The following is a 26361-nucleotide window of genomic DNA, read 5'->3' on the forward strand; positions in this document are numbered from 1 at the left end:
GCTGGATGAATGGTGGTGTAGTGGACAGCAAGGTGAAAAGAGAGAGGGAGAGAGAGCGTGAGAGAGAGATGGGCAGGATTGGGGGTAGGCTCTCATCTTCAAAAGAGAGGCCACAAGCTGTCTGTCTCCCTCCGTCAGCCCGGCTACACTCCTGAGCCCAGGCTGAGCTGGGTTTGCATAATTCAGCAGGGTGGGCCAACCCACATCTGCAGATTATCATGGCTAACAGTGCAAAGACAAAAAGGAGAGAGAGAGAAATGCAAAGAAGCAAAGCGATCAGAAGCAAGGGCACACAAATGCCTGAACAGCACCTTGACGGAGCAGGATTCTGTCTATTGTAGAGTATTATGCACATAACCACACAAACACACATACGCAGTATAAGAGAATGATTACTAGGGGTGTAACCATTCAAAACATAATTCAATTCAGTACGGTACAGTGGTTTCTGAATTCAGTACATTTCTTAATACAGCAAAAAAAGTAGTGCATGAAATTGTGCCTTGTGTTTATATTTTAATATTAATATTTTCTGTATGTGAGAATATTGAGCAATATGAAGCACAGAATCTGGGACTTTTGAGACAGTTTTGCCTGATCTGTTCAGACTGGTTTCTTAAAAGCATATAAAGACTGAACAAAAGCTGTGTTTTATAATCAGGGTGGATGAAGTACAATTCGTCTGTACTTAAGTATAAGTAGAAGTACTCTGTAAAATATTATTTTAGTATCCTATCTTTATTTCTGTGTGAGTAAGGATGCCTGTGAGGCTGCAGAAACAAGCTTAGTATTACATGTTTTGTTGATTTAAGTGAAAATAAATTAACACATCCTCTACACAGATTCCACATGAAATATAACATGACATAACTTTTGCACAGGCCACATTTTATGCTATTTGTTAGTTTTCCTAATATATTAAATTCTGCAAACAAACAGTAGTTGTGCATTAAAATGTACAGAAGCCATGAGGTAGTACTTTAGCTATGAGCTAGTGCTACACTATATGCACTTATATGTTAGCCCCAAACTAATGCCTGGCCTTGAGCTAGTGTGTCAGCCCCGAGCTAAAATGCTAGTCACAAGTGGATATACTCCTAGAGGTGTGCGTAAACCTCCTGAAATCAATTTTGAGGTAAAGAATACGCAAGGGACTGTGGGCTTGGTTGTTTAATTTTTTTCTTGCCTCGCGCAACGTAAGCAGTTTAAAATGAGTATTTTGTTGCATCAGTTTGTTGAATGTAGTTGACGCTCCAATAAGTGCTAATGAGCAGTAATGTTACAGCAAAGGTGTAAAATGCATAGGATGAGGCATTATTCTCAAGAATCCAATGAACATAACTACACAAACACACAGTATACAGAACATATGTCAGCTTTTTGAAAGATATAACTTTCCTTCAAGATCATTCTTGCAAAAAAGTGTTGTTTTTGTTGCTGTTGTTGTTGATGTTGTTGTTGTTGTTGTTGTTGTTGTTTTTTAGACTGGTATTGCAAAAGGATGTGCAGCTGCTTTTGGCTGGGCTGCAGTGTGGAATCAGATGCACCTGAGGCTGCTTTGCTGCTCCTTACAGTGGGTTTTAGCTTATTAGGACAGAGAATCTTCAAAGCTTCTCTGGCTCTTCCAAGATGTTATCTGGTCCATATCAGGCCTGGTCTTTATCCTGGTCTTTAGTGTGTGTGGATTTTTTTCATCATGTAGTGGTTGGGTACAAGAATAGAAACACAAAACTAAGGCGCTGAAGTTTCATGTCAACTCAAGGAATCTATTTTAATACTATCTGACTGTGGATCAAGAGTGAACAGCAGGATCTACAGCAAAAATATATTTCAAAGCGATGTTTATAATGCACAGATTGAAAAAATATGAATATATAATAGTAGCCAGAATTTCAAAGTATGCAAGCTTTACAGATGTCCAAATGAATGTCGCTGGATGTGCTATTAGACTAACTGCTGGTTAGGTTGGAGTGTGTTGAATGGAAAAATGTTTTCATGGTGCTGCTTGGTGCTGTTTTCTTGAGTGCACACAAAGTTTGAGTGTTTCCAGGTAGGTTTCGATTTCAGATGCTTTCTGGCTGTCTTACTAAAAAGGGGCGGGGGGACACAGCACTCTCAGCCCTGTGCAGCCTTGGTTCCTGGAATCTGGATGAACAGAGAGTCCCAGAAGTGTGTGCCAAGATTACCCCTCACCAATTAAAACACACACTCTTTTTACGGAATCAATTATTAACAGCAGTAAGGACTTTTCTCTGGTCCTATACCACTTTTGCTTTTTGTCTCTCATTCTCTCTACTATGTACTTCTTAGAGTTTACTTTCTAAGAAGTCCCTCTTTTTGTCTCTCTAGCTTTCATCTTGAATCTCTTATAGGACATGCATATCGTCGCTGCATCAAAAACTTTTGTCTCCCTTTTTATATTTTTAGACATTGGAAAGCAGCAGATGGCCTTTACATTGTTTAATTTTTTTATGATGAACAGACCAGTGGAAATGATGCAAAATTACATGGAATAAAATCTCTTTAAATTAACGTAAATCAAAAGTGATGATCTTTCCTTATTTCCCTTCTCCTGAAAAGTCACCATTTTGAGCATTTCTGGTGGTCAGTTCATCATAACATTTCTTTTACAATGTAAAGGTCAGCTGCTGTGCTTAAATGATTAAAAAGATATATATGTACACACACACACACCCATCATACTCGCCGATATGAAACTTGAAAACGTTTTGCAGTTCTGTTAAAACAAAAAATCAGTTTAACTGAAAAACAGTTGAACTGAATTGTTGGTCTCTATTTTTTTTTTCCTGTGTTCCTATCATGAAACGGTATTTTAATACTGACACCTAGATCACAGCCAAGTACTAGAGTACCTGTGCACATCCTTAGTATGAAATATATATTTTTTTTCAGAAATATTTATTTTTAAGGTCATAAGGTGGATGACGTGTGTGTGTGCGTGCGTGCTGGAACGATGCCTTGTCGTAGCACAGTGTTCCACTAAACAAGGCTATCATGCTGTGTGTAACTCATAATGGGGTGTGTGGAATGAAGCCTGGCTCAAACGGATGTTACCTGCCCGTACAGTAATTGGCACTCTGACAGTAAGGGAGAGACTGAGTGGGAGGGTGGTGTTACTCGGAACTGCCTGCCTGTGTGTGTGTGCGCGTGCGTGTGTGTGTGTGGTGCTTCATAGCTGTTTTATGGAAAAAAATAATTGTGTTTTTCCCTTCTCCCACTCCTCATCTCCATCAAGCATTTAAAACAGAGACAAGCTGCGGTTGCATTAAGTGAAGATTCAGGCCTGATTGTGTGTCTGAATGATCACATTGTGTCCAGGAACACAAATATCTCTGGAGATAATTACGTTGAGTGGGTGGACAAACAGCCTGAATTGAATACAGCATGAATACAGTCCAGGAAGCATAAGGTTTTGTTTTAACCCTTAGGAAGCAAGGTCTGCTGCAAGGTATGCTCTATTGCTCTATTGCTTGACTGTATAAAATTAATAATGCTACCAGCAATGAATTCAGATTATGCCTTCATTGTCATTATGGTATTGAGCATGTGGCATACCAAGCATACTAGCTACAGTCATATGCAAACATATGAACACCCCAGTCAAATTACTTGTTTTATTGATTTTCTAAGTGAAAATAAATACACATCCTCTAGAACTTAAATATGTACATTTTTGGGCACAGTTTCTATTTATTTGCACATTTTTATGTTTTATAACTTTTTCACAGGCCACATGTTATTGTTCCCCAGTCTACAAATAAACCAGCAAATAAACAGTAGTTGAGCAGTAAAGTATACATTACAACTGATGATTGATTCTAATGATATTCTTGAGGAATAGAACATGAGTGAGAGCATGTTATCATAAATAACAACATAGCTGTGATGTGGTTGCAAGCATGAGGCGAAGGTGAGTACAGATCATCATACCTGTGATGTTATTTGTTGTAACACACAACCTTGATTTTGTTGCATTTACACAACAGTTCTGCAAAATAAAATTAAAAACATAAAGCAAAGAAGCCCAAAACATTGTGTCGATGTGCTTTAATATTGGCAATATTCTGCCAAAATATTGCCTTAGAGCCATAAAACTGTCACAATATCAGGTTCAACTAAACTGCTTAAATAGCCAGATTAACCCGAATATCGTTTTGTTGCAGCCAGTCTTCACAGCCCATCTTGTTTGCCAAATTGTATTCTTCTCTTTTCTGGCTAATTCCAGTTTATTTCATTGTTCTGCTGTCACACTCTTTTTCAAAACCTGACAAATCAGGCTGCAGGTCAAATATTATCTGATATTCTGTATTAGTGTGTGCTAAAGTAGAAACTTTAGTAAAGGTTAACTGCTGCATAAAACACATCGTTACTTAGCAACAGATGCTCAGAGAAGTAATACAGTAATTTTGAAAGAATTCTTCTAAACCAATCAGATTGTTTAATCAGAACTGATTGTATCAAGGTATTCGCTATTTTTTGTCCACAGTTAAATTGTCGTGCTGTTTTCATACATGAAAAACCTTGGAGTTGGTTTTGTTGTTGATGTTCTACTACTGTGAAAATAGTTCCTCTCATGTGTATTCAGTGTATATTTACATCATAATTCTAAACAAAACCAATCATGGCAGAATGGGAGATTGTTTTTATGTCAGAGAATTGCATCCCTAGTACTGAATAATGTTGAAAGAGGCTATTTTGTACGCTCAGAAATATGCATGCCCTCCAGCAGGGCTTATTCAGATCTGTACAGATGTACAACCCTGTCTGGTTGGTCCTCTGACATCAGTCAATTTTCTCACCACACGTTAGCAATTAGCTGTGGGAAGGAGAGGCTTGAATTTAATTATGCTGTGTGCTGCTATAATTGTGTTTTGTTCTGTATTTTGATATGGATACTGATCACTTCGCTTCATATATTTATTCAAAGCTGTCTCGGTTTCACATGGCTGTAGTGGTTCATCAATATCTCAGACAAAATTAGTACCTTTTTGACTCATTTGAAAGAATACTTGCAGTGAATATATAACACTGTATTAACTATTAAGTAAATGTAGATGTTTTATATCTGTTTTCTCTGATTTTGTTGACATATGTGTACTCCAATGGTGAAAACATCATCTATTTGCATTATTAGCTTATTTAAAGCAGTCATGCACAAACCAGTCCCTGATCCCAGCTCTCAACACAGGGACAGAACAAAACTGCTGTCTGCCTGGAAGTCCTGCAAGACCCACAGTGGTTTAAGAACCACTGATTTAATGTAATGATATTTATTCACTTAGGATATGTTCCACAATGTGTGTTCATCCCTATTATCAAAGCCTGTTAACAGTGTGGGGAAAATTATTTTTCTCTTGGCCTTACTTTCTCGTGGTCCTTCTGTGTTGTAGTGTTGATTTCCTGTTTGTCATGTGATATTGGTTTTCCACTGCCTTTAGCGAGGTAGATCACACTTTTCCTCTACGAATTATTTACAGATGCTCAAAATATTAACAAACTGTCTGTTGAATTTGCAACCTCAGGGTTAGCATTAGGTTTAGGGTTAGTTTTGATAGAATTTATTACATGCGACCTGAAATTCAGTTGAATGTTTGTCAGACATGGTGGGCATCTACAGTAGACTTTTAAAAATAAAGGACTACCTACGTTTTAATAACAGGACATAAATTAGGACATAACCTAAGTGCATAATTATTATTACTTTAAATAAGCCAATAATATAAATTGCTTTTCACACAAGAATCAATGTTATGTAACTATTCCTTCACTCATCATTCATTCTTTAATAATTATCTATTCTTTAAAAAATGAATGGTGTGATAAAATGGTACCGTATTAGTGTCATGTGTCCTAACCATCTCCATGTGTTTGACTCTTCCATGTGTTTGTTCTCTGAGTGTCTAAATGATTGCTGAGTGTGTGGGCAGTCTTCCCAACACACTGCATCACACACTACCGCAGCATGCAGTAGGGGTGGGCAGTATGGCAAAAAAAAAATCAGATACTTGAAGATATTTTTATGATATACATGATACATGATTTGATTTTCATTTTTCTATGCTGGGACAGGGAAAACCAAACAAAACAGGCTATATAAGAAGGGCCCATAATCATTGAAAACTGATTTAAATAGGAGTCTAATGCAGGGGTGCACAACTCCGGTCCTGGAGGGCCAGTGTCTGGCAGAGTTTGATCATTTACCTGCTCAAAAACCCTGATTACACTCTTCTGTTATTTGCCAGGTTTAGTGGGTGTGTTAGAGAAGGGGATCTACCAAGCTATGCTGGACACCGTCCCTCCATGACTGGAGTTGTGCACCTCTGGTCTAATGTAGTATGTAAAGCTTGTTACTTTCAAAATGTGCCATTCACTCCTCAATCACCAGCCACTTCATTAAGTACACCTCCTTCTACCTACACTCGTTGTCCATTTTATTAGCTCCACTTACTATATAGGTGCACTTTGTAGTTCTACAATTACTGACTGTAGTACATCTGCTTCTCTGCATACTCTGATAGCCTTTTTTCACCCTGTTCTTCAATGGTCAGGACCCAACACAGGACCACCATAGAGCAGGTATTATTTGGGTGGTGGATCATTCTCAGCTCTGCAATGACACTGACGTGGTGTGTGTTGTGCTGGTATGAGTGGATCAGCCACAGCAGTGTTACTGAATTTATTAATTACTATCTCCACTTACTTAGTAGACACTCCTACCTTGTTGGTCCACGTTGTAGATGTCAAGTCAGAGAACAGCTCATCTGTCACTGTGCAGTTTGTGTTGGTCATCTAGTCCTTCATTAGTGGTCACAGGATGCTGCCAACAGAATGTTGAATATTTTTAATGAATTTCTCTCAGTCCTAGGTGTACTTAATGAATTAGCCAGTCAGTGTATCTGCATTTTTGGCCTACAGAGATTGCGCCCCGCCCATTCATGCTGGCGTTATAAGGAGTGTTTTAGCCTGGACTGCTTTTTAAACGAGGCACAGTGCAGGACATCCATCCAGAACAAAGACCATTTACCTGTAGTGTATGATATATGCCTTTAAGACATTTATCAGTCTTAAAGTCACAGTAACAAAAACAGCCTGTTTAATTTTAGGGGAAAAGAAAGGTTGGAAAAAGGTAATGTAAAAATTAATTATGACCATTTTCAGTGCAGCAAAATTACATATGTCATAAGTGGACCTCAGGGACAAGAATAAAATATAAAAAAGTATGACATGGTATCAAGACTATACTATCAAGACTAAGTACAGGGAGTGCTTTATTTTATTCAGTGTTTTACATACAATGCATAAATGTGTCTGATTTTCAACCACTTATGCTCTGCCATTGCAGTCTGCTGAAAGTACATTGAAACCTTAGACAGCTATGCCATTCGTAAGCCCTATCAAAATCACTTTTTAATGAAACATGCAGTTGGTCAGTGTTCCTTAAGTGTTGACGGTCCCTACTAAAAGCTTTGCTCAGAACAGCTTATTGTGGCGTAATTTATGGCAATAACGATATATAATATTACCATATTGGCCACCTTTAGCATTCAGTACAAACATTCTCTTGGAATGGGTACGTCAGGTTTCAGAGTGAAAGCGTTACTTTCTTTCTTTTCCGGTCTTTTGTTCTTTCTTTCAGCACCTATCCCCATACAATAAAAAAGGAAAGGTGGGAGAAACAGATAGTTCTACCTTTCACGGTAGTTTGATACGCCCATTAAATCAATCGCTACCCAATAAATTCAAGTCATGAAGACTGCACTTAATATGCTTGCTTTGTTTAAAATATGGACATGTATTTAATAGAGTGATGAGGTTAGGTATGAAAACCAGTTGATTGATTACTGGCCTGCAGTGTCATATTTGCTGTGTGTAATGCGCTCTGCATGTACTGCATATCTTTCCCCATCTCAGTGTCAGCACCAAGCTAAGCTGCGTTTTTGCTGTCGCTATGCTAACATGCGGAGAGGATGACATTGAAACAAGGACGTCTGTGTCGAGGTCAGGGTTCTGTCTGTTTGAATGAGAGCAAAGGTGGGAGACTGTGGCTGGTCCTTGCCATATAGATCAGCATTTGTAACCGCATGCACACACACATTTCAGTGACATGATATGACAGCGTTTGATGGCGCGTGACTAATGGAGTGGAAAGCTGATGACTCAATGCGGTGAGAAGGACAAGCACAGGCGGCGTGCGAGCAACACTTCATCATGTGTGCGTGTATTTGCTGAAGGGTGGTTCGTAGATTGAATTCAAGGGTACCACCTGATTGCAGTGCGACAGCTTGTGTGTGAGTATTATTCAGATTACAGTTAACAGCCGAACACCCCCAAGTGTATCTTTGGCCACATATGTTTCTGGAAAATCACTGGGCCGTCACTTAATGTGTCTTAAATGTCAGTGTCGATAAATCTATAAGGCGAAATGGCTGAGGGTTTAAGTTTTATGACTTCTACAGCAGGGTTTAAACTGCTTCACTGAATCTCACTCAATGGGAGTGCCGTGGGCTGCCACTGGCTACAGCCATACGGCTGTTTGGTTTGAAGAAAGTCAAGACTTCACTTCTGCCTCTCTCCGTCAGATTACTCTAGTATGAGGCTGACCTCCAGATCCACCAGAAATGGCATGTGATGGCAATTAACTTGATCCTCAGTCAGCCTGAAAACAATAAAAAAATAAAAAGGGTAGAGAAATTCCCTGGATTCTGTCAGGAATTCTTGGAAAGCGGGCTGTAAAAGCAAGCCTCAAGGAGGAATTTTAATAGAGTCAGGAAGTAAACTCTCCTTGGGCTAAATGAATTGTATATGACCCTCATTTTTAAAAAAAAAAAAGAAAGGAAAGTAAGTTGAGCTTCGCTAAACTCTTTCTTCACTGATTTCTCAGAGATCTAGAATGATGCTCTTGCAAGACCAAGACCACATTTAGCATTTGTATTCATTAGTATTACAAAGCGTGCATTTGATTAAAAGAGAATGTAATCAGGTACATGCATATAAAATCCTTACAGAGGAAAAAGCTGTTGGTCTCCAAAGTAAAAGTGATAGCTCTCTGGGCAGGGCCGTAATGAATTTGATAAACTAAGGAGGAGTCATAACCCTGTAGCTCATTGTCCCAGGCAGATGCAGAGACATTTCTAATTGATTGATAAGGCCCTTCCTTGTCCTTCTCTTTGTTGCCGGGGCAACAGTGGCCTGCAGAGGGCCGGTGCCCGTGAGGACTCGGCCGGTGCCGTTTGTCGGAGGAAGCTTCATATTCTGATGTTAATTTCAGCCGGAAGATTGGGAGCAGAGAGTACAGAGAGAGAGAGAGAGAGACGAGCGCTACCGGACTGTTTCTCATAACAATGCAGGAAGAAGTCATTCTCGGATTAAAATGGACTGCTGCGGATTTGCGAGCTTTCCGTCTCCTGTTCATATGTAAATGAGGAAGACACTGATTGTTTCCTCACATTTGAATATGAGGTGCTTGCCCCTGAGGAGGGGGGTGAGGATCTGGGGAGGGGTGGGGAAGGGTGTCGCAGAAGAAGAGATATCTACATATGGAAATATTCCAATGTTCCAGCTACTACAGAAATACAAAAATGAACTCTGCATTCCCCCCAACCTTTTGATAGTTTTAATTCGGAGCCAACTTTGTGGGAAGTTCCTTAAGGAATTCACATTACAGCTTTAGAGGAGCTTAAACATTCCCACTTTCTATACGTTCCAGCCGAGTTAAACCGTGACCTCAACGACAAAAGAGGTGGGCTTACATGTTGAATATACTTAAGTGAAATTTGCATATGTATGTATATTCATAATAACATGAAGCCGCTGATTATTCATGCCTTGGGAATCCTTCGGGGGGGGGGCAAATAATTCCGGTGAATAATCCTGTCGCGTAGCCATTGTGGAATCACAGATGTGAATGAGTCAGTGTGGAATGAGGCGCAGATAGTCATTTATTGTGTAGGTGGGGTGTTTGATAGCACACTGAGTGTGAATCTGTGTTAGACAAACACATATTCTCTCTCTCTTTCTCTCTCTCTCTTTCTCTCTTTCTCTCTCTCTCTTTCTCTCTCTCTCTCTCTCTCTCTCTCTCTCTCTCTCTCTCTCTCTCTCTCTCTCTCTCCCTCCCTCTCCCCCGTGTCGTGAGAGAGGCCAGAGTGGAGGATGTTGTTAGCCCTGTCTGGGAGAATGTTTGTGTAACTTGTTTATGACATTAAAGGAGCGTAGGCCTGACGCTAACGAGCTGGAGTGTGGTTTGAGCCTCTGGAACTGCGTGCTCCACCTAAATTAAAGCCAGTCTGTTTGTCCCCACATTCCTGCTGAGAGAGAGAGAGAGAAAAAAAGAGAGAAGAGAGAGAGAGAGAGAGAGAGAGAGAGAGAGAGAGAGAGAGAGAAAAAAAAAGAGAGAAGAGAGAGAGCGAGAGCAAGAGAGCGGAGGAGTGCAGACCTCTACTCAGGTGCTCTCTCAGTGTGTGTGGTCTACTGCACTGCGTAACTCCTTCCAAAGGTCAGAAAGTGAAAGGCTTAGGTGGGAGGCAGCCTCTCATACAGCAGGCTTTCTCCCGTATTCAAAAATCAGCCCACGCTGTGATAATACCCACCTGTCCAGGCCTAATTGGTAATTTTTAATTCATACTCTATCACAGAGAAGAAACGACAGTGTTAGAACCAATTTAACATTGCCCAAAAGGGCGGAAAACTCTGCAGTTTGAAGAGGAAAGATAATCACACATTACCCACTGCCATCCTCGTGATCCATTTTTTTAAGGTGTATTTATTTGCTTCTGGGCCTGTTCACTAGCAGTTAATCTATCTATGGTCCAACCATAAGCGCATTCTTTTAGAGCAGTTGTTGAGATTTCAGATTGTTGGCAAAAATCCCTTTCAGCCTAATGAGAAACTGTGGTACACTTCTTAAAATACCTAAAGAGAGTGTGGTATTAATTTCATATCATATTTATACTACATACCTGTGAAAGGTCACCAGTCAAGTGTAGTAAATTTGTCATGTTAATTCATATTTCTCATGTCAAAATGGAAACTAACGTAGTGAATTTAAACTCCAGCGTAATTTTGTTAGGTTGAATGATATTTTTTGCCAATATTCTCGCAAGCTTGTCCAACCTTGCAGTAGTTGCTACAAAAGAAAGCATTTCTGAGCAGAGCATGGATAGATGAGCTGCACAATTACATTAAAACTGTGACCAATATTATCACTGAGTTTTATTAAGTAAGTCAGCCATTTTTCTTTTAGCGTCTGAATCATAAAATGGATTTCTAGATTGATTTTTAGGCACTTTGGCATACATTCAGCTGATGTAGTGTTCACTAGAAATTAGAAGAGTGCATTTGTGTCTGTTACTATAACACAATGCACTTGTATTCCTATGCAACAGGATTGTTCACTGGAATTGAAAACTAATTAGACTCTCTTGACTCTCTGATAACAGTTTCAGAATTTACAGCTTTGTACAGTTAAAAACAAAGACCCTAACCTTTTTACTGTCTGCAGCTTATAATATTGCAAAAACACTGACTCTTAAGTTGGTTTGTGCTTTATTTTTTGAGACATACACTTTGCAAAATGTTTTTTTAATGTCTACAGCTGTGAACTAATTCATTTATAAATTAATGCATTTTTACCGTTATTCAGTAAACAGTTCACGCTTACAAAGCGTGATACTAACGAGGGAGTAGGGATCCATTTTGGTCACAGCCTATTAAAAAATGGTGTATGCATCCCTGAGAATGCTGAGAAAGTGTGCATCCCTGTGAGTGACAGGAACATCATATATCTTTGTCGTAATTACCCCACGAGTGTCTCTTGTTATGCTTTACTGTTAGATAAAGGCCTGTTTGGTATGGATTCCTGCTATACCTGTCACTTGATGCCTAATGTTTACAAGATCTGTTCAAAGATGTGGTCAGTAATGCAGGAGATTATTGACTGTAGGCTATAATGGCCACTCCCAGCAGCTCTGCTACAGACACTGCGCAGCCATTAGCCAGAGGCTAATGGGCTCATGTGTGCAGTAATGGATCCTTGGGTCAGACAGTGTTGTGCGTATAAATGGACTGAATGTATGCTCTGATGTGTGTGTTCCGCACAGTCTGGTCTTTGGGATTTCCTCAGGCCTCCAGGCTACTGTTGTCCGGAAGGAAGGGATCTCAGCCCTGCTCCCAAAAATAGCCAGCATTCTTTCCCCTGCCCCAGGAAGCCCGCGGGTAGAGTGGAATAGTATAGAGTGGAGCTGCCTCTGTCCCCGCTGTCTCCAGCAGTCTAGTGTGCACTGTCCATCACTGACCTCTGGAAAGAGCTTGTGTGTGCATGAGTTTGTTTTTCTACGTTTTCAGGACAAAAACTTTCCTCATTTTGTAGGTAAACCAGAGTAGAACCCAGCTGACCTACAATAACAGGTCCAATCAAACAAATCTTACTTTGTGACATACTTTTTAAAAAAGCTGCCTGTTTCTACGTTTAGAAACAATTGAAGGAGCACAGATTTATTTTGTTAAGGTTAGTGTTCAGTGGAAGCCTGTTCCTGTCAGGTAGAAGAAGAAAAAAGCTGTATTTTATTTTATTATATATTTTTTTTGTTCTATGTTTCTGGCAACAGTATGTCAAAATATTGACTTAATTCGCCTTAGTAAATTGAAATGACTTTTCTAGTAAAACGACTTATTTTCTTAAAATGTTGACTTAATATTTTGAAATAATTTTCTCAAATTATTGAATTGGTATCTCAAAATAATGACTTCTTATCTCAGCAGTTGGAGATACATCAGTTATTATATTTCAAGAAAATAAGTCCTTATTTTGGGACAGTAGTTTTGACATAGTATCTCAAAATAATTCATCTTAAAAAAAAAATGATCTACTATGTTATTTTTTGACAGAAAAAGAAAAATCACACCCTTTTTTTTTCCTTTTATTTGCTCATCTACGTGGTAGGAAGGGGCTTTAGTAGTGCTATGGTTAGTGTTATGGCTGTGGCTAGTCTTTGAAAATTCATTTTTTATTGCATGTAGGTATTACATATAGCATATGGCACATTATGTATAACAAACAAAGCAAACCTGTGCATGTATCGATGTCCTCTAGAATTACATGCTGTGCCGAGTGCTAAGTTGAAGGGCTCCAACGATTAGTATACGACGTAGATACTGGCAGGCCTTCTGAAAGATTGCAGTACACTACAGGAAGCACCAGGAGTGACATGGCTTTTATTCCTTTATTTCACCATATATAACACGAACTTGCTCACTGTACACATGGAACTTTGAATGATCGTGGCAACAACAGGGAGACTGACAAGGAAAGAAGATATAACAGTCAGATTAAATGATTTTAACGTTTAATCGAATAATAATTAATGGGTTATTGAGCATAGAAATAATTGTCACTTGCAGCTCTACTAAGCAAGATGGAGAAAAGAAGGGAACAGAAATTGTCTGTACACTGTGCATGATGAGGCTTGTTAAAAATCTGTGCCGTTTCAGTATCATGATGTGATAAGAATCTGTTATGCACCGTGTGCAATTACAGTTCACTGAAACTCAGGGTTAACTCTGCACTCACTAGTCCTCTCTCTCTCTCTCTCTCTCTCTCTCTGTCTGTCTCTCTCTCTCTCTGTCTCTCTCCAATCTCTTTTCATGTCTCTCCCTCTTTTTTCTACCCTCTCTCTCCCTTTCTATCTCTCTCTCTCTCTGTCTCTCTCTCCCATCTCTTTTCATGTCTCTCCCTCTTTTTTCTACCCTCTCTCTCCCCCCTCTCTCTCCCCCTCTTTTTCTCTACCCCTCTCTTTCTTTCTATCTTTCTCTCTCTAATCTCTTTTTTTCCTGCCCTGTCTCTCTGTTTCTCTATCCCTCTCTTCTCTCCCTCTCCTCTAATGCAATAAGAAAGTGAGGTAGATGGAGGGAGGGAAAGATCTCTCTCCTCCTCTCTCTAACTGCATCTCTTCTTTTCTCTATCCCTTTTCTCTCTATCTCCTTCTCTCTCCATCTCCTCCTCTCATCCTCATCTCTCTCTCCCATCTCTCATATTTCTTCCTCTTTTTCTAACCCTCATCTCTCTCTTCTCTCTTTCTCTCTCTCCCCATCCTCATCTCTCTCCCATCTCCCTCTTTTTTTACCCTCTCTCTCTCTCTCTCTCTCTCTCTCGGCCCCTCTTTTTTCTACCCCTCCCTTTTTCTTTCCTTCTTTCTTTCTTTCTTTCTTTCTTTCTTTCTTTCCTTCTTTCCTTCTTTCTTTCTTTCTTTCTTTCTTTCTTTCTTTCTTTCTTCCTTTCTTTCTCTAATCTCTTTTTTTCTCTACCCAGTCTCTCTGTCCCTCTCTCCTCCCCTGCTCTTTTAATACAATAATAAGAAAGCGAGGTAGATGGAGGGAGGGAGAGATGGAGGGAGGGAACAAGAAGCGGCCATTGGAAACCCATTTTGGAGTGCTCTCCAGGAAGTACTAATTGTTTGGTGACTGGAGGACTCTTTAGGGAAATGAGGGGCTATCTGAGTGTGTGAAAAGGAGATAATGTGTGCGCACATCACTCACTCTTAAATAGAGACGGACGCAGGGCAGCGGAGCGGGCCGGCCGGAGCTGCGGACAGGGGGAGGGAGAGAGGGAGGGGCAGTTTTATCCTCGGAGGACGAGAGGGAGGTGGAGAGGAGGAACGTGTTTATAGTAGCCCGGCTGAGAAAAAAAGAAGAAGGGTCCGGGAGGAGGATAGACAGCCCTTAGTTAAACAGTCGGAGGAGGATGAGTGGAAAGCAAGAGATGCGTGTCTAAAAGAGACAAATGCTATAATTTTCAAATCGTGTTTTCTTCTCACAGAGATGTAAATGTGGCTCATGTCTTTTTATAATTGCAGCTTAAACGTTACTTATTCTTCTCCCATGAACTGAAAACAGTGCAGCCCATTCTTTTAGCTCTAGTGTCAGCACTTCTCCCTGATATGACCTGTTATGAGGGAGGAGTCCATTCAAATTGCTTTGCTGAAGCTATGCAAATCAGTGAATGAGATATATCCGTGTGCACACACATCCTTTCACATACACTTTGTTGTAGCACAACACAAAGGTTCTAGGCCATGTTATAATGCTATTCATTAGGATGTTTGTTAAGAATAAATGTAATGATAAATACAGATAAACATTTACACAATTAATTGTAATTAGCTTAAATAATTCCAAACCTCTCCTGGAGTCCATTATTTTACTGTCCAGTACCTGGCTGATTGATTTAGAGTAGTTGGACCAGGTCATTAAGCCTGACAGTTATTACATAATGGCCTAATCACAGTTATTTCAACTAATTGCAATTATTTACGTTGACTGCAATTAGTTTACACAGTTGTCACAGCAAACCAAATGTTAACAACACCCGTCATCTATCTTGGTGTTCTAACACCTTTCGAGGAATGAGTAATGTTTTTATTTTGCTGCCTTCAAGTTATTTTGGAAATGTATATTTCAGTGAGCCCAGACTTTCCAAGTTGGGGCCCAGGCAACAAAAAAGCAATTGCAGCTGCTGAAAGTTGTATTATAAATTGCAATTTCTTTAGTTATTCAGCAGCTGCATATTAACACTGTAGGCTAAAATCTATTTTTTAATGTGTTACTCTACCACATTCGAAAAAGGATATGAGCATATGCTATGCTATGCTGTGCTTCTACCTGGATAAAATAGTACTCATCTAATGTGCATCCTCTTTACTTTGTAGAAGTAATGCAAAATAAACATGCTCTCTTTGACGTCAAAAAAAAGTAAAGTAAGCATTATTCCCAGCACATCCATCCTGTTTACATCCAACACCACTTGAGCACATATCGAGTCATACTTACGACCTTTGAAGTAGTAAGTAGGAATGTCCATTGAGGACTTAAATGCTGAGGCAGCATTTGAACATGAGTTGTTTATTATTTGTGAGCTAAATATTGACAGCTAGAAAGTTAGCCAATCAGCCAATGTTTGTCATATTAGGCTTTAGTGCTTTAAAGGGCCCATAGCTTACATTTCTAGTGTATTTTTTCCTCCTGATGTTCTCTTAGAATATTTGTGATATTTTGTACCAACAGCCATAATTAATTTTTACATGACCATTTTGCCACATCTCTTATTCCCTTACAGTTAAACATGCTGTTTCTTTTAAGGTTCTTTTGAGACTGATATATGTAAATTAGCCCTGCTCTTATTGGCTGATCTACATTGTGCCTCATTTAAAAAGCAATCTGGGTTGAAACACTCCTTAAAACTTAGGCATAAAAGGGAGGAGCTAACACATGCATTACAAAACGATACACTCAAAATGGATTGTGCAATGGACAATGAATCCAGCTTGATTTCCTGATATGAAGTAAATGGACTCAGGAGTGAGGGGTATGTTTTGAAACTTTAACAATATTTACATGTTGCATCGCTTTACTTTTATTTCAGAAAAGCAAGGAAAATCCACTCTGGGCCCTTTAATCATTGCATACTATGAACAAAAAAAATACTATTAAATTAATAATTACATTTATCTATATACCAATTAATTGACAGCTAAAATAAGTAAATAAATGAAGTGACGAGTCAGGAAAGTTCTGATTCATTCTAACGTTATTTATTTATTTATTGTTATTTATTGTTTTGTGAGCAGAAACAGACTTACTGCCTAAATAAATAGTTTGAAACTATTTTCTTTGCAGGGCTTTTACACAGAGGTGTGTGTGTGTGTGTGTGTGTGTGTGTGTGTTTGAGTTACAGCCTGTGTCAACCCATCGTAGCAGTAGCATGCTCTCCCCCTCTGTCACTAATCCTGGTCTGTGTGCTGGTGGGAGCGGTGAGCGCTTTTGACGTTTCAAAGGCTTCCCCCATCACGCCTCCTGACATATTACACACGCCGATGTGCTATCGCCGGGACCCTGACAGCTGCACAAATTGGCTGAAAGAGGTTTCCTAGGCGAGCTCTTTGATCAGGCCCTCTTTTGCTCCCTCTTTCGCTCCTTCCCTCCATCCTGCCATCACGTAGAGGAGGCCAGGGCCTGGCCTGCTGTGTAAAATGAGGCCGGTTGAGTCTGATAAGACTCCGCACTCACTGAAGGGCTCCAGCACCCAGATCAGGTGTGTGTGTGCGTGTGTGTGCGTATGTGGGTGTGTGCCTGTGTGCTTCGAGTCATCTCTGGCATGTCAGTCATGTCTCTCTATAGTTCCAGGCATGTGGTATTTATGAATTCCACCTGGCTTTCATACACCTGAGTATCACACAAGAGCTACTTGTGTGTGTGTGTGTGTGTGTGTGTGTGTTTGAGGGGGGTTTTGGGGGCAGAGTGTTTTTGAACACAATATTGTTAAACATTTGGGCAGCATTTTATATCATAAAAACACTCTGTCCATGAAGAGAAAAATATGAAAAAAGGATTAAGCTCTCTCGATATTTAATGAACTGCCAAAACCATGAGCTCTAATTTTAAAAGAGCGTAGTCAGCAAATTCTTTTTTAGGTGCATATAATGTTATAATGTTACTTGAAAGCGTCTGAGGTCACCAAAAGCTTGCCTGCCAATGGTCATATTCTTAATATAACTTTTAATCTTCTATATTGTAGTGCACAAGGACAAGGATTTGTCCTTGTGCACTTGTTCAAGAAATGAGAACTGAGAACTGCCAGTCATATTTGATATCAAAGTCACAACAGTAAAGCACTGTTTAACTAGATTTTTTTAAACATAATAAATTATAAAAAAAAAAGAAAAAAATATATAACTAAAATTATTACAGTTATAACTATTATATTATAACTGCTTTTGGAGCTTCCTAAAATCAGTACCAGTATCAGTCCCAGAACTTTCATGTTGGTCAGGCCTTAGTATGCACTCATGTTGAAAAGCTTTTGTCTTTTACTTAACAGTATCATACATATATACCAGTCTTTACAGAGAATTCTTGATTTAAAATTTTATGTATTTTTCGTTTTGTTTTGTTTTTTCTACACAAACTGGTGCAGAAACAACTGTAGCAGATTTCTCAGGCTCCAGTTTGGCATGTAATTTACATTGGTGCACTTCTTGCATTTACTTCTGTGAGACAGTGGGATTTTATCATCAGGTACACTTTGTCACGGATCTTTCCAGGTGAAGAATTGAGTAGTGTGGGCCTGCGGTGACTTGTGTAGCGTGCTACATCTGCATAACAGGTCGTAAGCGATAAATGTTGTGTAGTGTGAGCAGTGTAGCAATTGTCTACATGCATTGTCTATTAGGCAAAATCCGCACCTGCTCACTGCTATTAAAGCAATACAGGTTGAACTAATAAATTTGCACATTGAATACTATTGTCAAACTTACAAAAACATAGAAAATGTATCTAAACCTGACCTTTAGCATTGGGTAGCATTTCACAACCCCAAAATGTACTTTTCCATGAAGAGAAAAATGACAAAGAAAAAAAGAAGCGCTCATTAACAGAAGGCAAAACTGCAAGAAATTATAAAAAGCTCTGCCTGCATGCAACTGAATATTTACTTAATTTTAGGGCTTTTTGAGTTTAAAAAAAATGTGACATGTGAGAACTGACATTCATATTTGACAACAAAGTCATAACAGGAAAACTATTTAGCTAAAGCAAGGGAAACCTGTTGAATTTTTGAACATATTAAATTATATCTGCTGATATTATAACATTTTTACATTCATCAGGCCCTCTTATGCACTCATGTGAATATGCTTTTGTCTTAAATAAACATTCTAAAGAATGTGTATCCTCTTTCTTCACAATTCTAAGATCTTATCTGTCTTTGATTTTACATCCACACATGCTGTATGTATGTCCTGTATTTCATCTCTCTTCTCAAGTGTAAGCTTGTGTGCGTGTGTGTGTGTGTGTGTGTGTGTGTGTGTTATATTTGTGAGAGCTCAATGCTTTCATTCATGGCTGTAGCCCGAGGCGCAGTAGTGTGGGAATAGCGTTGATGCAGAGCGTGCCAGTCTTTCTTCCGATAGGCCTGTCTGTCTCAGACTGTGGTAATTGTAGGCTGTGGGGAAGTACAGGTAATAGATTAATATCAGGCTAGACTTGCCAGTGTGCAGCGCTGACAGCCAATGATTATCGCAAACAAAGACAGCGGCTTCACCAGCCACACACACACACGCATGTTTTTGTGAAATGTGAGGATGTTATGTTTTGTATTTATTAGACATAAGTAACTACCTATGTTGTATATGGCCTGTACATCCTTTAATGGGAATACCATGTGTTATATATACATGTGTTGTACAACCAAAAAAGTTGGGACACTGCACAAAATGTAAATAAAAACAGAATGCGATGATGTGAGAATCATTTTAAACCCTATGTTCAATTGAAAATAGTACTAATAATAGAACATCTCACGGCTAATTAGGTTAATTGGCAACAGGTCAGTAACATGATTGTGTATAAAAAAAAGCATCCCAGAGAGACTGCTTCCTCTTTCAGAAGTAAAAATGGGGAGGACTTCACCACTCTATGAAAGACTATGCAGACAAATAGTTGTGTTTCTGCAACTTGTAATGAATGTCAAAAAGATTAGTTTGCCTTCTACTTTGTCCCGTATGTGTGCATTTCCAGATGCAGCTCAAACTGGAAATTTGTCTTTTTGGGAAGCCGAGGATGTCTGTCACTTAAAAACATTTGTTAATTTATTTTTTAAAAATATTTTTATTTTTTTAGTTTATTTATTCCTTTTTCTGATGACATGAACATGGCAAAAACAGTGCAGTTTTCCAGTTTGCCTTGTTTAGAAATACAACCCCATTTCCAAAAGTTGGGACACTGTGCAGAATGTAAATAAAAACAGAATGCATTGATATGCAAATCATGTAAACTATATTTTTAAAGGAAAATACAACAAAGACAACATATCAAATGTTGAAAATGAAAAATGTTATTGTTTTTTGAAAAATATATGCCTATTTTGAATTTGATGCCAACAACACGTTCCAAAAAAGGTTGGGACAGGGGCCTGTTTACTACTGTGTTTCATCACCTCTTCTTTGAACAACACTCTAAGTGTTTGGGAACTGAGGAGACACTGCTGTAGTTTTGAAAGTGAAATGTTTTTTCATTCTTCTTTAATACAGGAGTTCAGCTGCTCAACAGTTCAGAGTCTCCTTTGTCGTATTTTTCATTTCATAATGTGCCAAATGTTCTCAGTGGTGACAGGTCTAGACTTCAGGCAGGCCAGTTTAGCACCCAGACTCTTTTAATACGGAGCCATGCTGTTGTAGTACATGCAGAATGTTGTTTTACATTGTCTTGCTGACGTAAGCAAGGCCTTCCCTGAAAAAGACGTCGTCTGCATGGCAGTATATGTTCCCAGAACACATATATATCGTTCAGCATTAATAGTGTCTTCACAGATGTGCATGTCACCCATGCCTTGTGCACTAATGCCCCCTCATGCCATCATGAATACTGGCTTTTGAACTGTGTACTGATAACAAGCTTTCTTTAGCCCAGAGGACACAGTGTCCATGATTTCCAAAAAGAATTTTCAAATGTTGATTTGTCGGACCACAGGACTCTTTTTCACTCTCCTTCAGTCCGTTTTAAATGAGCTCAGACCCAGAGAAGGTGGCAGCATTCCTGGATCCTGTTTATATATAGTTTCTTCTTTGCGTTTTAGAGTTTTAACTTGCATTTGTGGATGCAGCGACAAACTGTTTTCATAGACAGTGGTTTTCAGAAGTGTTTCTGAGCCCATGCAGTGATTTCCAGTACAGAATCATGTCTGTTTTTAATGCAGTGCCGACTGAGTGCCCAAAGATCATGGACAGCAAATACTGTTTTTTAGCCTTGTCCCCTACATACAGAGATTTCTCCAGATTCTCAGAATCTTTTATTGATATTATGTACCGTAGATGATGAAAAGCAAAAGTTCTTTGCTATTTTATGTTGTGAATTCTTGAATTGTTGCGCTATTTGCTGTGCTATCTGCCTTTCACAGAGACGTGAACCCCCTTCTCATCTTTACTTCTGAAAGACTCAGCGTCTCTGGGATGCTCTTTTTTATACCCAATCATGTTACTGACCTGTTGCCAATCAACCACCAGGTGGTTTTTTTGGGTTTTTTTTTACACACATTACACAACTTTGCCAGGCTTTTGTTGCCCCATCACAACTTTTTGGAAAATGGTGTTCAAATTCAAAATGTTTTTCAAAAAAAAAAAGAATTTCTCAGTTTCAACATTTGATATGTTGTCTTTGTACTACTTTAAATGAAATAGAGGGTTTAAAAGATTTGCATATCATTGCATTTTGTTTTTATTTACATTTTGCACAGCGTCCCGACTTTTTTGGAATTGGGGTTGTATGTCAGAAGTTTACAACTGATCTTTTAAAAAGATCTAATTGTAAAGTAAAGAAAGTAAGCAGATTGTATTACTTTATTATAATTTGCTTCACATTAGGTTACAGATTATAGACTGTTACCAGGTTATCGTTAATCTGTACCAGAATACATTTATGAAGTAACCCATGTAACTCTTGCATCTTGATCTTGACATCAGTATCCCAATGAAAATACTTTTGCTCTAATAGTTACAAAAAGTAAAATGTAGCTTTTGTTCAAAGCATTTTACAGAGTAAAGATTATTTTGGTTGTTTTTTTAATTTACTTGTTGTGCTCTGGTTTGCTACCAAATCAAGACAAAACATCTTTGTCTTGAATCAGTAAGTACACACACATACATACATTAATGAGTCTCTGTGGGAAATGCACATCAGCTAGGCTGGTTTCAGCATTCAGACTGAAGCTCAATAGCCTGTAGTCTCTTGTGCAGTGGAAACTGAATGATGCTCTAAAAGGCAGAAGTTCTCACTGATATCCATTCAAACTCACAATTTACTGTGGCTGTATTACATAACATGAAATGACTTATTTAACATCCACATTTTCTTTATATCACAGGAGAGGCGAACTCAGGAAATCAATATTTCATTCAACACACACACACACAGCATTACTTTTTTTTGGTTTATTCTTTATACGTCACAGCAGTAGTGCTGTGCACTCTCCAGTACATGTGATCTCTTCTGTTTACAGTTCAGTCAGAAATTTAGTAGCATAGAAGTTTGTCTGAATATCAGAATGTCAGTTTCCATAAAAGGCTCTTCATGTGCTGTGATGCAGCTACTACTGAAGAGAATGGGAGGATTTATATATAGTAGAGGGCTTAAATATAGTAGCGTGTTTTATTTATACTGTACCTCAATGGATCGTTCACTCACTAGTAAACAAAGTTCTTACTCACTCTCACAGTGCCGACTCTGCTAGAGCAATATGGCTATAAGTGACTTGTAAGAGAATTGAATGTGAGAGAATGAGAAACAATGAGATGGCTCTGTCTTGGAGCATTATGCTCTCTGGGCTGTACTAAGCCTTGTGCGCCAGTTTAAAGCGCAAATTGGATGCAGTCTGCTTGCATGTTATGTACGAAACTGATGCACAAGCCTAAATGTGCAGTTTATGGGTTGTGTGAATGTGGTTCTTTTCATCATGCTTTGGCATTTTGGGGGAGGATCATGCAAAGAAGTGGGTGGAGATATTACATGTGTGGTAGATTACACATTCCACTTAAATTTACTAAAGTTTGAGTGACTCGCGGCAGCCAGTCTTGTTCCTCTGCCCTTTAAAATCAGGCGTAAAATGAGTCAGTGTCTCAGGATATGTTGCGAGACTTCATTTAATAAGAGACAGCAGTTATGTGTGTGCAGTCAGTGTTCTTGTTTCACAAACTCTTTCCTTAGCTGGAGAAAATTAACACCGCTGTTAAAATTTTGATGGGAATGAACCCATCTACTAAGCTATGCCTGTCACTGAGCTTTCTTTTTCTGTTTTGTCTTGAGCTTGTTGATGGATCCATTATTTCATTGCAGCTTTTAAATGCTGCACCTCACAAAAAAGAAGTTTTGGTGTGAGTGGAGTTACTCACAGTTAGCATAATAAGCTGTAGTCTTTATATATTAAAACTTCATACTTCTTTATATATAAAAATTCAGGCACATTGCGACCACAATTTGTGGTCCCATCAACGTATTTGCATCTGACCCAAAGTATGTGTGTATGTATATGACAGGATTACCAGTGAAAGTAAGCTCAAGACATGTATGGGCTGCACATCAGCTGCATATTTTCGTTGTCGTAACACAACCTTAATTCTGTTTACGCCATTTGAAAACACCAGCTACCTTTAACGTTGCATAAACATTTCATATGTTTTTACAGTTCACTTTACAGTTTAACTGACATCGACTCCATCTCTCTTCCCAACCCCACCCAACCCCACCTCTTCTGTTTAACAGCAGTCATATGCCCCACCCCCTCCTCCCATGGCTCCGCCCAGCCCCAGCACCAACAGCAGCAGCCACAGTGCAGCGGAGCAGCTCAGCAAAACAAACCTGTACATCCGAGGCCTCCCGCCTGGCACTACAGACCAGGACCTCATCAAACTCTGCCAACCGTGAGTTATAAACACACACACACACACACGCTCTCTTCTCTTTCTCTATCTTGCTCCTCTCTATCTCTTTCTTTCTCTCTCACTTTCCCTCTCGCACACACATATACATTCTGTTCCAACGCAAGCAAAGAAAAGCTCATGGATGAGCGAAAATTCCAAGAATATCTTGGCCCATGTAAGGCAGTGAAGGGTCAGCCTCATTAGTCTTGGGAGATAAGTCATTGTGAAACTGCGTATGAAGACCAGAGGGCAGCTTGCATAATCTGTTCTTATAATGAATCATACAGATATTTGTGTTTCTGTGTGTGTGTGTGTTGGGGGGGATTGGCCTGTAAAGCAAAGACACTTTGTCCAGTGTTACATGACCCAGAGAGTATTTCTCAACATCACTTCGCATTTCCCCGCTGCGCTGTCAGGAACAGAGTGCAGGGGGCCGAAGCTGGGCCTTGAGTGGGGTAAATGTAGGATCATTTGTGACTGAGAAATTACTGCTGAATTCTGTTAGCCATTATTTGATTAATATGTTTTTGCTTTGAGCATAGCCAGCGTAACGGGCTGAAGGACAGCATTAATTTCGCTCTTGAGTTTCAAACGTCCAGGGAGAGCAATAATTTGGCCAGAATTTATTCTAAAATGCATTTGGAATTCTGACCACATTAGATCTGCTGTAGTCCCCAGAACCTTAATTCGCTGAAATAACACAGCAACACTGAATCTACCAATTATGCTTATTAGCCTCAGCGCAGCTCGTTTCTTTTCCTCTCCTGAGCTCGGCTGCCCATCCTGGCCATTCTCTCTCTTTCCTTCTCTCCAAGGTCTTAGTCTGCTGTGGTCTGGGTTTGCCCCGGGCCTGGAGCGGGATTGGAATAAAATATTCATGGCAATAAAAGTTTCATTAGGTGCGGCCGGCGTGCCAAACGGGCAGTAACATTTTGGAAAGGTCAAAGGGGTTCGCCTCGGGGTTCTCTTCCTCCATGGCTCAGCGAAAAAGTCTCCAAAACGCCACTTTTCTTTTCCCATAACCCCACCGAGATCTTTGGACACCAAGCACCAGGCTCTATTGTAAAGCTCTAAACTGTGTCCCCTACCACACACACACACACACACACACACACACACACACACACACGCACACGCACACACAGTCCAGTGACCCTCTGGGTCCTCCAGTGGCTGCTGCTTGGTGGCAGAGAAGGCTGTGTGAAGTGCTGTTGTCAGGCTGACATTTTGGAGATCTTCTTTTGTGATTCCCCTTGGAAGTGGAGAGCCGAAGCTACAAAAGGTCCAGAATCTAAAAGAGAAATCGCAGTGTCCTCAGCGCTTTTCATTCTCATTACAAAAAAAGAGTGGTGAATTCATAGCCAATATGCATTTAAAAGTGGTTTGGAATAAAATAAGTAAAATACAAATAAAAAGTATATTATTCTAAAACAATATTAATCTAAAAAACTAATACTAAGGAGATGATAAAAGAATAGAAATAAAAAAAACTAAAATTATAATTATAAAATTATAAATTATAATAAGTGCCTTTTTTGGTTCATTTAAATAACATTTTGTGGTTTGTTAGCCCACTTTCATAGTAATCATAAACAATTTCTACTTCCACTTGCATTTTTTTTAAATCAATAACATTGATGGAACATATTTTGATGGAAATGTGTATGATTTTATAAAACTAGAAACAACCAGATTTTTGTTTTCATAGATTAGCAAGCAAGTAAACATTTAAAGTTTATATATGATGTTTTTGTTGTGACAGTTGGAAATGATTCTTTGATGAGAAAAAGGCTGCAGTTGTGCTGCCTATTTAATCTCAGAACAGTCATATTTGTGATGTTCGTTTGTTTTTCCATTATTTATTTATTTATTTATTTATTTTTTAAAAAGCAGGTTTGCGCCCCTCTTTCACCTTCCATTGCTCGATAGAACAGTTCAACACAGTAACAACATTACACACACAAAGAGCTGACAGTGTCCTAGTTAATCTAATAATGTAGTTGGGTCATTCTACAGAAACGTACACTTTTCCATTTATCCATAGATGTCACTGGTGTTACCAGTGATATTTTTAATGAAAAATGCATTTTGCAAAATGGCTGCTACAGAGCATCAAACCACATGTTGTCAGTCATGGAATATCCACTAAAATATGTAATTTAATTCATTTGTATTCTATTTTTTCACAATGACCTAAGAATAAAGTAGGTCATACCAGTGACATCAACTAAAAGCTTCATATGAAATCATGAGTTAAATGAGAACATTTTTAGATAACTGAAAAAAACACAGTGGACTTACCTTGTGCTTTTTTCATAGATCCTCTGAAAATAAGTAAAATGAAGTCAAGTGATGTCATCAGTGTGATTATTTTAAAATAAGAGATTTTTTGTTACACAGTAACACCAGTGACATGACTCCTGGGGACAACAACTTTCATTATATGTTTTAGAATGTTTATTTGCCATTTGTTTTCTTTGTCATTTAATTTATATATTCCATAGTCATTTTTAGATTATTGTAGTTAAAATTGCAGAAAAATGTTTTTTTTTTCTTCAAATATGGCACTCAGCCTTTACACATGACTGTGGGGATAAGCACTTCTGTGGTGCTTGGAATTCTAGATAATTGATTTAAAAAAACAATATTGCTAAATTCATGGCTGAAGAATGTGTAATTGTTAAAATGTATTGCATTATTTTAAAATATAAATAAATTGTAACCCTAACATGTTTTTTAAATGTAATATGTCTGTAAACGCTAGGGACACAAAAATGAACGTTTCTGTGGAACGACCCAGTTATGGGAAGATATTGTATTTGTTTATATTAAACAAACATACTATATATTAAATATCTGAGTGCATCTGATTTGTATTCAGTCT

The 26361-nt window shown here is 38.8% G+C and overlaps 1 protein-coding gene across 1 annotated transcript in view; it reads left to right on the plus strand.

The window, feature by feature from the left end:
* Window positions 1-26361, plus strand: part of rbms3 (RNA binding motif, single stranded interacting protein) — a 165042-nt gene that overhangs the window by 15120 nt on the left and 123561 nt on the right. The window contains exon 2 of the mRNA XM_036587667.1: window positions 23320-23477. Coding sequence (XP_036443560.1) covers window positions 23320-23477 — 158 coding nt within the window. The remainder of the gene's footprint in view (window positions 1-23319; window positions 23478-26361) is intronic.

The sequence above is a fragment of the Colossoma macropomum genome, unplaced genomic scaffold (assembly GCF_904425465.1).
Source record: "Colossoma macropomum unplaced genomic scaffold, Colossoma_macropomum, whole genome shotgun sequence".
Taxonomy (NCBI): Eukaryota; Metazoa; Chordata; class Actinopteri; order Characiformes; family Serrasalmidae; genus Colossoma; species Colossoma macropomum.